This window comes from Mytilus californianus, unplaced genomic scaffold (assembly GCF_021869535.1).
Source record: "Mytilus californianus isolate M0D057914Y unplaced genomic scaffold, xbMytCali1.0.p SCAF_1, whole genome shotgun sequence".
NCBI lineage: Eukaryota > Metazoa > Mollusca > Bivalvia > Mytilida > Mytilidae > Mytilus > Mytilus californianus.
In genome coordinates this window covers 123470876-123484940 of record NW_026262581.1, presented here as the reverse complement: position 1 = coordinate 123484940, position 14065 = coordinate 123470876, and the positions used below count along the sequence as shown (strand labels likewise).

General features: G+C 32.5%; 1 protein-coding gene across 2 annotated transcripts in view; it reads right to left on the bottom strand.

Moving 5' to 3' along the window:
* LOC127711751 (NPC1-like intracellular cholesterol transporter 1) overlaps nt 1-14065 on the bottom strand; it is a 71213-nt gene that overhangs the window by 46326 nt on the left and 10822 nt on the right. For both annotated transcript variants that reach the window (XM_052217865.1, XM_052217871.1), the window contains exons 4-6: nt 6762-6881; nt 6047-6170; nt 4085-4182 (exon numbers count right to left, since the gene is read on the bottom strand). In XM_052217865.1, the coding sequence (XP_052073825.1) occupies nt 4085-4182; nt 6047-6170; nt 6762-6881 (342 nt within the window). The remainder of the gene's footprint in view (nt 1-4084; nt 4183-6046; nt 6171-6761; nt 6882-14065) is intronic.

Sequence of the window (14065 nt, the reverse complement as noted above, 5' to 3'; positions counted from 1 at the left end):
AAAATTTTAAAGAAAAATAAAATGCTCTGCTGGGCCCAGCTTGATACGACCGCAGAGGTCGAACCCTGAACAGTTGGGGCAAGTATGGACACTACATTCAAGCTTGATACAGCACTGAATTTGGATTGTGATTTAATATTTGACACAGCATAGGTTTCTGACACAGAATGAATGTGGTCTAAGAACTAAAAAAATTTTAATTTACCTATTCGAACCATATCAGTATTATTTGCTTTTATATATAAATCAGAAATAACCAATTTAAAATGGAAAATTTTAAAGAAAAAAAAAATCCCTCCCCTAAATTTTTTGAAACCCCTTATGATTCATCACCCCCAAACTCAATCCAAGCCTTCCCTTTGTGGTATGGTACCTTGCAGTACAATTTCAAAGAGATCCATACACTTGAACACAAGTTATTGTCTGGAAACTAGAAAAATGCTTGTTTTTTGCCCCTTTTTGGCCCCAAATTCCTAAACATTTAGGGCAATTACCCCCAAACTCAAACCCAGCTTTCCTTTTGTGATATGGAACCTTGTAGTACAATTTCATAAAGATCCATACACTAACACACAAGTTATTGTCCTGAAACTAGAAAAATGCTTGTTTTTTGCCCCTTTTTGGCCCCCAATTCCTAAAATTTTGAGGCAATTACCCCCAAAATCAATCCCAACCTTCCCTTTGTGGTATGGTACCTTGCAGTACAATTTCAGAGAGATCCATACACTTGAACACAAGTTATTGTCTGGAAACTAGAAAAATGCTATTTTTGGCCCCTTTTTGGCCCCTTATTCCTAAACGTTTTGGGCAATTACCCCCAAACTCAATTCCAGCTTTCCCTTTATGATATGGAACCTTGTACTTTAATTTCAGAAAGATCCATACACTTACACACAAGTTATTATCATGAAACTAGAAAAAATGCTTGTTTTTTGCCCCTTTTTTTGGCCCCTAATTCCTAAAATTTTGAGGCAATTACCCCCAAAATCCATCCCAGCATTCCCTTTGTGATATGGAACCTTGTGGTACAATGTCAGAGAGATCCATACACTAACACACAAGTTATGTCTGGAAGTTACAAAAATGCCTTTTTTTTGGCCCCTTTTTGGCCCCTAATTCCATAACTGTTGGTACCATAACCCCCAAAATCAATCCCAACCTTCCTTTTGTGGTATTGAACCTTATGGTAAAATTTCATGGAGATCCATTCACTTAAACTAAAGTAAGAGTGCGAAAACCAATGTGTCATCAGACGACGACGACGACGCCTACATCATACCAATATACGACCAAAAAATTTTTAATTTTTTGGTCGTATAAAAATATGAACCCCAAAAAAAAATTTGAAAAAATCCCCCCCCCCCCCCCCAAATAAACTTTTTGAACCCCCCCACCAAATGTTTTTGAAAATTTGAAGATAATTTTCTTTTCAGGAAAAATGTACAATTTCAGAGAGTTCCATAAACTTAGTTATTGTCTTTAAACTAGAAAAATGCTTGTTTTTGGCCCCTTTTTCGCCCCTAATTTCTAAACGTTTGGGGCAATAACCCCCAAACTCAACCCCAGCTTTCCCTTTGTGGTACAATTTCAGAGAGATCCATACACTTACACACAAGTTATTGTGCGGAAACTACAAAAATGCTTGTTTTTGGCCCCTAATTCCTAACTGTTTGTATCATAACCCCGAAAATCAATCCCAACCTTCCTTTTGTGGTTTTGATCATTCTGGTAAAATTTCATAGAAATCCATTCACTTAAACTAAAGTTATTGTTCGGAAACCAAATGTGTCTTCGGACGACGCGCTGACGACGACATGATAGCATTATACAAAGGCAATTTTCTGTGGTTGTATGAAAACAAATACAACAGACATGAACCAACAACAAACATTGAATTACATGCCCCTGACTTGGGACAGGCACATATAGAACTTGGCGGGTTAAACATGTTTGTGAGTACTCAACCCTTATTCTGATCTTGGACAATAATGTAACAGCACAACATAAAAAAAAACCTGAATTAGAAATAGCTTGACTCATAATGTTCTCCCTGACTGTTGTCTTAATTAGTACACATCCAATGGATTTAGTGTAAAGACTTCATAAACAGTCTGAAATAATCATGACTTGTCCAAAGCCAAAATAAAAGTACATAATATCCACGTATGTAGGACCATAAGTTTTCATAAATTTTAAGCAGTACATATTTGATTATGTTTAATTCATCAAAAAAAAATCTATGTTACTACCTATTAAGAACCATTTTCAAAGGTCTTACTACAATATTAAACAGATATCCTTTAACCCCTTTCGCCCCCAATCCCGCCTGTAGTCGTGATGGCGACCACCATTCTTTGATGGCTTGTATGACCCTCCATACTTTTTTAGAACAGCCCCAGCTCAACTGTCATTACAGCAGGGACTTCAACCATGCAATTCATGGTCCATAAACTCTTCTCAGATGTGTGATTATGAAAATATGGCAACTATAATGGCCTTTTTAGAGTTCAAAATCGGAAACGCGTGAAAAGTAGCCAAAATCAGGTGGAGGTGGGAGTCTTTTTATGGCCACTACGTAACTGGTATGGGCTGTAGGTATATACTATTATCATAAATACATGCATAGATGGTACAGGAACACAAGGAGGTATAATATGGCCAAAAGAAATCTGGTCTGTAAAATCTAGGTCACTGATTTGTCAGAAATCGGTAAAAACAGACATTTAGGCATACTTGGCTAGCCAATAATAGTTCCCCAGCAAGATTCTCAAGTCACACTTACTTCCAGTCAGTATGGATAGACTGCTGTAACTGTAAGGTAATACTTGAATGACAAAGAAACACAGTTTAGTCAATGTTCACCTCTCAAGGTCGTATTAAAATCGAAAAATAGACTGAAAATGACCATTTTTAAGTAGGGTTTGGGTTCAAACCCACCAGAAAATTTATAGTTTAATAGATCAGCATCAGTTACAGCATCAAGAGTCTTCTTATTTGCATATAATTTGCATAAGTTTGCAAATTTTGGAAAATGCCTGATTTTCCAGAAATCTCTTGGGGTCGAATGAGTTAAGAATAAGTTTATTCAAAGGACCAATAACTTTATGTGAATTGTATTTAAGTTTATATATCTTCTGAAGAGAGGACTGCATATTTGATAGCTAATGGCACAAAAATAAACCAAGTCCATTTCTCAGTAAACTATGAAAATTTTAAAATTTTGCTCTAGAGGCTGTAGCTTGATCTTGAAGAAGGGTCTGTTTGTCTAAAAATCCTATAAAGGTTTGAAAAAGTAATTAATGTCCAAAAAATACTTTAAAGACAGACTGAACCTAAATGCTGACTAGAAATCTATGATCAATATATCTTGCCTTCGCCATATTCATAGAAAACCAGTCAAGTTATCAAAGTGCAAGTTGATATAACAAAGCATACTTACAACCCTATAAGACTTTAATTGCTCTACATTGATATTATGTAAGTAATACTCAAAATTTCTAAACATATCATTATTGTAAGACATATGAAAGATGATAGGTAGTGATTTTTGAATTGCTATAAAAAGAAGTTTGCTCTGGTTTATAGGTGCAGAGTAAAATGTGACATCAATGTTGACGACTGATGAACAAACTGAGGTAAAGAAGTATAACCCTCCTTAAGCAGGAGCATAAAACAAACGCACAGGTTAAAAATATGTCAGGTAGTGCATTCCTTATAGTGTGCTTAAAATCAGTCTTTTATAAATATCAATCCTTATAGGCAGTATATTATAGCAGGGCAGACACTATCCATGCAATTATTCAAAAGAATTTCATGACATATAAATATTAATTCAAGCAGTGTACCAATATCTTGAAACCAAAAGTATGACAGAGAGTCACAGAGTAATAGGGGAGGAGGGGTAGTAGTGAAGATTAAAACCTTTTAAGACATTCAAAATTTTGGGGGTGTGAGAATCAAGGTAATGATTACCCTGAGTACTGCAGGACAGTTTAAGCATCAGTTATGTGATGCACCATGCTCATTGGGACTAATAAAAAACAAACGAGAATAGTTAACATTTGTACTGTGTATTACCACTGACCTTCTCGTTGTATAGATATAAATTTGTCTGATGTGTTCATGACCTTGATTAGCAATCTTAATCATCTTGGATTCCCATTCCATTGCTTCTGTCTTCCACTAAAATAAAAAAATAACTAAAATTATGTAAGTTCTTTGAAAAATTAAGAAAAAATGTATATTTATTTCCAATAGTTCACTAGAACACAGGACATGTACTTAATCTAAAGAAAGCTTGCTTTAGAAATTTGATTCAAATAACCCTATTCAATAGTAGTATCAATGGAAAAGACTTTATTAAAATCAAAATCATGCCTCTGCACTTAGTTTAAACAATATTTATTCAGATAATTCATCACAAAAAACGATATGATACAATTGAAATAAATATTAAGTATTCAGAAACAAGCAAATTTGCTTTTACAAATCTGTCTCCTATGCACTTCTATTTATTCCCTTGTATTTTGATGAATACAGATTATTTTAAGGAAGTAAAGATATCTAAAATAAATTTCGAAACATTATTTTTGATATGCACTAAGACAACTAAAATAAAGAATCGAACATTTTTATATATCTCCACATTTATTTTTTTATTCATTTATATTGTAATTAATAAACATAATTTTAAAGAATAGGATTTAAAAGAATAGTTAATTAAAGAGAGTAATTCTATTCAATTTAATTCCAAGCAGGTGTTTGAAAAAACAGATTTATTAATATACTATGAAAGTACTTTTATTCGTGGGTATCAATTTTTGTGGTTTGAGCAAAAGTTACATGTTCGTGGGTTCTTAAATTTGTGGATTTCAGTTTTCTGAAGAAAAAAATCGAGTGAATAATTTGAAGCAACCAGATAATAAGATTCTTGAAAATAATCATATGTTGTTTTTATAATGATTTGTCAGGCATTGCAAAATATGGTGTTCATTTTCACTTACTTGTTTGTCCTTCATTACTGACAACATCCATAAGTTTTTTAATAAAATAAATGCTTTCTGAAATAAGCTGATTCATCTATGCTTACAAATTGTCTCCATTGAAGGAAATTGCAAAGAAAACATTTTAACTGTTGCACACATGTAAAGCTTAATAACCTGAGATTGAATGATCAACAGATTAACGATCATCAAAGGTGTTAATTGGGCTCTAAACATGTCACTTAAGGAAAACGGTTACATGAAAAAATACTAAAAATGTACTTTGAATTGTAGAATTAATTCTGATGAAATAAAAAGCAAGCCCACTATGAAATTATGATTTTTTTATTGTATCAGAATTATGAGGAGATAAAATGAACACTTCATCATCGCATATCATCACCGGAAGTCTGACTTTCATTGATCAAAACTATTTTTCATGAGAATTAAAAGGTTAAAAGTTGAACAGTTTAGGTTTTCAAAGATTAAATTGGTAAAATCCTGTTTGAAGTTGTATATATAGTTCATAGTGCGTTTGCTGATATTCTATGTATTTTCTAGATTATATGCCCTTATCCATGTAGTCACACCTACATGGGAATCTTACATTGATTTGGACAGCAGTTGTTATATTTCGTTGGACACTTAAATTCATTGAAAAAGCCATCCAGGAAAACAATGAAAATTGGTACCCCACGAATAAAAGTACTTTCACAGTATTACCTAAGGCTGAGGAAACAGAAGTTAATAAACAGGTTGTTTGACAACTAAGTAAATTGAAGCAATTTAATTGTCAAAATTAATTTTGGCTGACTTTAAAATATGCTGACAAACCAGAAAAATTTTAATGTTGTAAACAAGGAAAGGCTCAATAAAGAGACACAGTGCCAAGATAACAAGAAAAATGTCACATGGCATTAGACCAAAAGGGTGGGCAAACACCCAGTGTAGATTGTCTAGCTGGAACAATGTAGGATTTAATGAAAAGGATGACTGAAGTTCAAAACATCATTGATAAATACTTAAGTACTATTCTCATCAATTAATATCAAATGAATACTTACTTCCAAATTATCTTGCAGCAGGAATAACATTACAGCACTCTCTGCTCCAGTGATGGCACCCCCTCTGTGGCGACGTATTTTACCTATCAGTGTAGTTATGTCTGTTTCCTTATGATATAAAGGACTGTAAAGTAAACATATAGCAAATAAAATAAGTTTTTTCTCTAGAATAAAGAAAAAGAAAACTAACAAGCAAATCTTTACCAGAGTCTCAGTCTTTCAATAATAACATACAGTTATTATACATAAAAAGGCATACAGACAGACTTCTTACAAAACCCTTGATCCAACCAGATAGAGCAAATATGATGAATAAGAAGTGTCCTCTTATATCTATTAATTTTTTATTAAACATATATATTGGGACTTTTGTCTTGTGTACATCCATTCCCCATATTACTTTACACCTAAATCAATATATTCCTGTTTTTTCTAGAAAGTTTCAAATTGAAAGAACCTTCAAATTCTGTAATGAAAATAAGTAGTTTGGTGTATTTATACCTAATATTAATTTACCACATACTTATAATAATCAACATTAAATTTTCATTTGTTCCATCTACGAATATCACAAGTGTTTACATATTTATTCTTTTCATTTTGGGAACTTATTTTCTTGAAATTACAATGGATATTAAGAAACTCTGATTTTCTATTCTTCAAAATTTGTGAGAGCGTGGTTATAAAACAATGAAACCAAATGAAGAAAACTTACCTATATGTTACATTTTGATTGACGACCTTGTACTTATCCTCCAAGGTCAAAGAATTTATCACAGTTTTGTTGTATGACCAAATCTCTAAAATGTTATTTACATAGCAGTGACCTGCAACACTGTAAAAAATATTGAACAATTCATGATTTGTTTAATAAAAAAGTAAAACCTAAGAACTAAAGGTTTTCAAACATGTATACACTTCAATGTCAATTTTCTATTATTCTAATCTGGCATTCTAATTGGTCAATAGTAGAATCGAAAGTTAATGACACAATAACATTCACAATTGTTGGATGCTGTACTCTCATTTACATGCGACTACTGTTGATTCTAATATAAAGCACTTCTTGAACTTTTTACAAAAGACACGATCTAAATTCATCTAATTCCAACAAAACATGAGGTACACAACTGAGTATTCAATGTCAACTGAAGGTATTTTGAACCATGTCATGTTAACATAGGGAGGCCTTAGGGCCATTATTTTACACCTCCCTAATGCTTGGTATAAAAATATTGAATAAAATGCTTCGCTGGGGTGCAGCTTGATACGACCGCAGAGGTCGAACCCTGAACAGTTGGGGCAAGTATGGACACAACATTCAAGCTTGATACAGCTCTGAATTTGGATTGTTATTAAATATTTGACACAGCATAGGTTTCTGACACAGAAAGAATGTGGTCTAAGAACTTGATTTTTTTTTAATTTACCTATTATGGTCCAATGTCCAAAATCAAAATACATGGTTAGATTCAGCATATCAAAGAACCCCATATATTCAATTTTTGTGAAAATCAAACAAAGTTTAATTTTGGACCCCAACTTGGACAAACTTGAAAACTGGGCCCATAATCAAAAATCTAAACACATGTTTAGATTCAGCATATCAAAGAACCCCAAGAATTCAATTATTGTTAAAATCAAACTAAGTTTAATTTTGGACCCTTTGGACCTTAATGTAGACCAATTTAAAAAACGGGACTTAAAATTAAAAATCTAAATACACGGTTAGATTTGGAATATCAAAGAACCCCAATAATTCAATTTTTGATGAAATCAAACAAAGTTTAATTTTGGACCCTTTTGACCTCAATATGAACCAATTTGATAGCGGGGCCCACAAATAGGGAACCCTGAACAGTTGGGGCAAGTATGGACACAACATTCAAGCTTGATACAGCTCTGAATTTGGATTGTTATTAAATATTTGACACAGCATAGGTTTCTGACACAGAAAGAATGTGGTCTAAGAACTTGATTTTTTTTTAATTTACCTATTATGGTCCAATGTCCAAAATCAAAATACATGGTAAGATTCAGCATATCAAAGAACCCTATATATTCAATTTTTGTTGAAATCAAACAAAGTTTAATTTTGGACCCCAATTTGGACCAACTTGAAAATTGGACCAAAAATCAAAAATCTAAATACATGTTTAGATTCAGCATATCAAAGAACCTCATATATTCAATTTTTGCTAAAATCAAACAAGGTTTAATTTTGGACCCTTTGGACCTTAATGTAGACCAATTTGAAAACTGGACCCAAAATTAACAAGAGTGCACACGCTGAAATGTCTCGCCTTCTTTATTAATCATTGATATTATGTTGATAGTCCTAAATATAAAGCTTTATTACAATGTCACATAAACTTAACATTAACCAAGTAAACTAAACATTGACCAATGAACCATGAAAATGAGGTCAAGGTCAGATGAACCATGCTAGGCAGTCATGTATAGCTAACAATTCTTCCATACAACAAATATAGTTGACCTATTGCTTATAGTTTAAGAAAAACAGACCAAAACACAAAAACTTAACACTGAGCAATGAACCTTGAAAATGAGGTCAAGGTAAAATAAAACCTGCGTGACTGACATATAGATCATAAAATATTTCCATACACCAAATATAGTTGAACTATTGCATATAGTATTAGAAAAAAAGACCAAAACTCAAAAACTTAACTTTGACCACTGATCCATGAAAATGAGGTCAAGGTCAGATGACACCTGCCAGCTAGACATGTACACCTTACAATCATTCCTTACACCAAATATAGTTGACCTATTGCATACAGTATAAGAAAAACAGACCAAAACACAAAAACTTAACACTGAGCAATGAACCTTGAAAATTAGGTCAAGGCCAAATAAAACCTGCGTGACTGACATATAGATCATAAAATATTTCCATACACCAAATATAGTTGAACTATTGCATATAGTATTAGAAAAAAAGACCAAAACTCAAAAACTTAACTTTGACCACTGAACCATGAAAATGAGGTCAAGGTCAGATGACACCTGCCAGCTAGACATGTACACCTTACAATCATTCCATACACCATTTATAGTTGACCTATTGCATATAGTATTAGAAAAAAAGACCAAAACTCAAAAACTTAACTTTGACCACTGAACCATAAAAATGAGGTCAAGGTCACATGACACCTACCAGTTGGACATGTACACCTTACAATCATTCCATATACCAAATATAGTAGACCTACTGCTTATAGTATCTGATATATGGACTTGACCACGAAAACTTAACCTGGTTCACTGATCCATGAAATGAGGTCGAGGTCAAATGAAAATTGTCTGATGGGCATGAGGACCTTGCAAGGTACGCACATACTAAATATAGTTATCCTTTTACTCATAATAAGAAAGAAATTAACATTACAAAAAATGTTGACTTTTTTTTCAAGTAGTCACTGAACCATGAAAATGAGGTCAAGGACATTGGACATGTGACTGACGGAAACTTCGTAACATGAGGCATCCATATACAAAGTATGAAGCATCCAGGTCTTCTAGCTTCTAAAATATAAAGCTTTTAGGAAGTTAGCTAACGCCGCCGCCGCCGTAGCCGCCGCCGGATCACTATCCCTATGTCGAGCTTTCTGCGACAAAAGTCGCAGGCTCGACAAAAATCTAAATACACTGTTAGATTCGGCATAACAAATAAATAAATGTGATCAAAGATTTTACAAATCTAATGCGCCATACTGTGCAATTAAAGATTACTTCTTGAAATTTTTCAATATTTGAAATTTGAAAAAAAAATAATATTTGAAGAATAATTCTTTTTAATTTCTGAAATCTGAAATGAGAAAAAATTGACCTCCCACAATTTCTTTTTATCCCCCCCCCCCCTTTTTTCCCCAAAAAAATTCTTTCCCTCAAAATATGGTCATAATCTCAATTCAAATTTCCAATGGAGTTGGCAACCATAATTACCCATTTAAATTTACCATAGTGCTAACTTAATCTATTTTATAATAGAATTAAAAATATAGTGTCAAATCTTTCATATGGATTTTTTTGTAAAAAAAAAAAGATGCAACATTTGCAGATATTTTTACTGGTCTTCCTTTATAAAGATGCATTTCTTTAAACATAATTTAAAAGCAGTGTAAGGGAAGTAACCAAAACGTTGTATTTGGATTACCTCCCTTACACTGTATTAAATCATCTTTATTGTTCATTAACCATTACTTTATACATAATTTAAAAGCAGTGTAAGGGAGATAATTTCAATGATGTATTTGATTTATCTCCCTTACACTGCTTTAAATTATGTTTTGTACTAAAGTATTTGTCCATTAACCAGGACAACCTTGCTTTTCCCCCTTTTTTGCCCCTAATTCCTAAACGGTTTGAGCCATAACCCCCCAAAGCAAATCCTAACCATCCCTTTGTGGTATGGAAACTTGTAGTATAATTTCAGAGAGATCCATACACCGTTCCACAGTTATTGTCTGGAAACTAGAAAATGCTTATTTTTGGCCCCTAATTCCTTAACTGTTGGTACCATAACCCCCAAAATCAATCCCAACCTTCCTTTTGTGGTATTTAACCTTATGGTCAAATTTCAAAAAGATCCATTCACTTAAACTAAAGTTAGAGTGCGAAAACCAATGTGTCTTCGGACGACGACGCCGGACGACGACGACGACGCCAACATCATACCAATATACGACCACAAAATTTGTTTGCGGTCGTATAAAAAATATATTGCCTTCCCATCTTAAGCATAGAATATGACATAAAAGAATTATTTAGACACTTCTGCTTAAAATACCCATTGAGGACAAAACCTCAAAATTCGTAAAGGGATCCTGGGAACTGTGTGTCCCGCATGTTATTACGATTTGCTGCTGTCACTGTAAAAGTGTAATGTTGACTGTAACAAGTAAGTCAATTTATTACTAAAATACAGAATACTTTCTTTTTTAAATCTAACTTTTATCTTTAGATGCTATTTCTCAAAGTTTCATAACAATCCATGAAGGTTTACAAATTTATCATGTGAAAATATTTAATCCCAGACTGTCTCTAATGTTAACTGCAAAAAACTAAGTTTATCTATCAGTAAAATACTGAAAATGAAAACAATATAATATTTTCTAAATTTTGCTTCAAAAACTAACATGACTGAGGCCTTTTATCAGTAAAAAACAGAAAATTAAAAAACATATTGTTGTAGGCTCAACAAAAATATCATAAACACATAATACCAGTCTTTTACGATCAAAATTATTTTCTCCATTTTCATATTAACCCTCTTGCTACCACTACTTTTATATGGTTGCATTTCGTGTGCCAGAAAATAAGACAGCTGGAAGTCTGTGACGTCACATGCCCAACAATGACGTCATTCAATATATGACATTACGCCCTAATGACGCTACATTAGCTATAGGGAGACATTGAAGAAAAATATTAAATGGTTTAATCTTCTATATTTTATTTGAAAGAGATACAGCTATGATTAGAAGCTTGCATATCTAAACAAATGGATATATGTGTCCTTCCGGCACTGTCGGTGTGAACACATGTGTCCCACAAGTAGCAAGAGGGTTAAACTACTCATACTTAAAATTGGCCACATGTTTTTGGTTTTTGATGAACTAGATGCACCACAACACCACAAATGCTAATACTTGCAGCAAATTTGGAAATGTCTCAAAAATATAATTATGGGGCATAAAACAAAACTTCACACTACAATATCTTGCCTGCTACATAATTCAATTTATTTCAATAGACAATGAGCTCTGAAACTGAGGTCAAGATCAAATGAGGTCAGTAAGATGGACATGTTCATGAAATGTAATTCATTCCAACCTATCATGTATAATTTCTGAGATACATAACTAATAAAAAAACTTAAACGTAACTAATGAGGCATAAAATTGAGGTCATGTTATGTTTCATATCAGTCAAACACACACCAAATATTGTTGACCTGTATAGATGCTGTAGAATAGACTTAATCCTGACAACTTAACCTATAACTTGGGAGTAAGAAAACCTGGTCAAGATGCAAATACAGACATATAATTGCTACAATCAATCTTCATAACAATTAGCAATGACCTATCACCCTGATATAACCTACTTGCACTGATGATCATGTGGCATAAAGCAAACATCAATCAATCATTGAAGTATATGGTAGAGTTAATGAAGAACAGATCCGACCCTAAAACTAAATTGAACCACTGGATTATGAAATTGAAATTAAGACCAAAGATACAAATATAGTCGATCTATCACCATAGATACCTTGAAAAAAATGTAACACTGAAAACTTAGCCTGACCACTAAAGAATGCAGTCAAATTAAGTCAAATGTTATACAACAGACAAAGATAAACCCTTCACAACAAATCTGCATAACGAACCCTTAACAAAATTACTGAGAAACAGACCTAGTCCTGAAAACTTGACCAGGACACTGGATCATGAAAGCGAGGTGGTAAAGGTCAATATTTAATGACTTGTTTGCAAGGTCTCATCAAGAAAAAGTTTGTTTTTTTTATAAGTGGAATGAAACATTTTGCCAAAGATATAAATAGCCAGAAGAAAAATATTCCTATTTTTATTCTTCCTCTGCTTGTTCATCATGTTTGGGTCTTATATCTATTTTTATATTTGCCTGTACTTAACTGTCCTTGATCTTTATCATTACACAAGGACTGTATATGCTAGATATGTGGTAAAAATTAACTAAGTTAATTATTCTTTACAAATAATAGATGGCAATTTAGATGCAAAACTCCTTATATATTTTTTGATAAATTAAATGGTCACAAGCCTAGATTTGAGACAAGTCTAGATCTAGATTATAACAAATATTTTTTTATTTGGACCAGAAACTTCCTTGATAAACAGTTATGTAATTTATTATTTCCTGGTCTTGTTGACAGAATAAGTGCAAATTATATGCAAACGAAAGTAAGATATCACATATTCAAAATCAGTTCTGTATCATAGATACAATGGATAAGCGTTGAAATCATGAGCCCAGAGGGGGAATGTTTTGTTTTTTATGAATCAACACTTTTCTATTGTGTCTCTAACTTAAACTATTGTGTTGATGTAAAATTAAAGCCTTTTCTTAATTAGAAGGTATTGTAAGTGAGTTTAGATAACCATGTTATCATGTTCAACGATGCATTAATAACTCAAAGTTCACAATTAATTGGTTTATAGAGAAATACAAATATAACATAACACGTTTGTCTTTAAATTATTATGCATCTCAATATTATCCCTAATTTACAAAATAAGATATATTCAAATATATTTCTAAGTATATATAATAAGTATGTTATCGAAATTTCTAGCAAGAAACCTTATTCTATCACATCACAATTAACTCGCATAGGAATTTGCAAATAAATATTTGTAAAGATAAAGATACTTAGTAAAACAGATGAAATCATACTATATTTATAAAACGAAAATGGACAAATTGAATGCAATCATTTTCTTTTCAAGTATGTGAAATAGCCAATAATAATCCAAAAATAAACTGAGAAACCAGCTATTATAACACAACTATCCACAATAACATACAAAATAAGAAAAATGGAAAAAATAAAGAACAGGGACAACAGAGAAAAAAGGGATTCGAACCAAAACCGACAAGTCCCTACTTCTTACTTGACTCTATAACTCACTGATCTTAACCTCCCGGCTACCAACTCATACTATACGATTATGATTTTTCATTTTTTCATAATTGAGTGAGAGGTAGGTCATCTGGAATTGATCTGTAACTCACCAGTATACACTAGCGGATCATAAATCAGCTGTATATGTACTGGTTAACAAAACAAATCCATTGAAGTGCATTTTTCATAAAATTTCTAAGAACAAGAGCCATATTCCCATGAAAAGTTATCTAGAATGAAACACAAATTCTTACTGTATTAACATACCATTATACATTAATGAAACAGATTGATTTGCTGATTGTTGGGGTTTAATGCCACTTTCA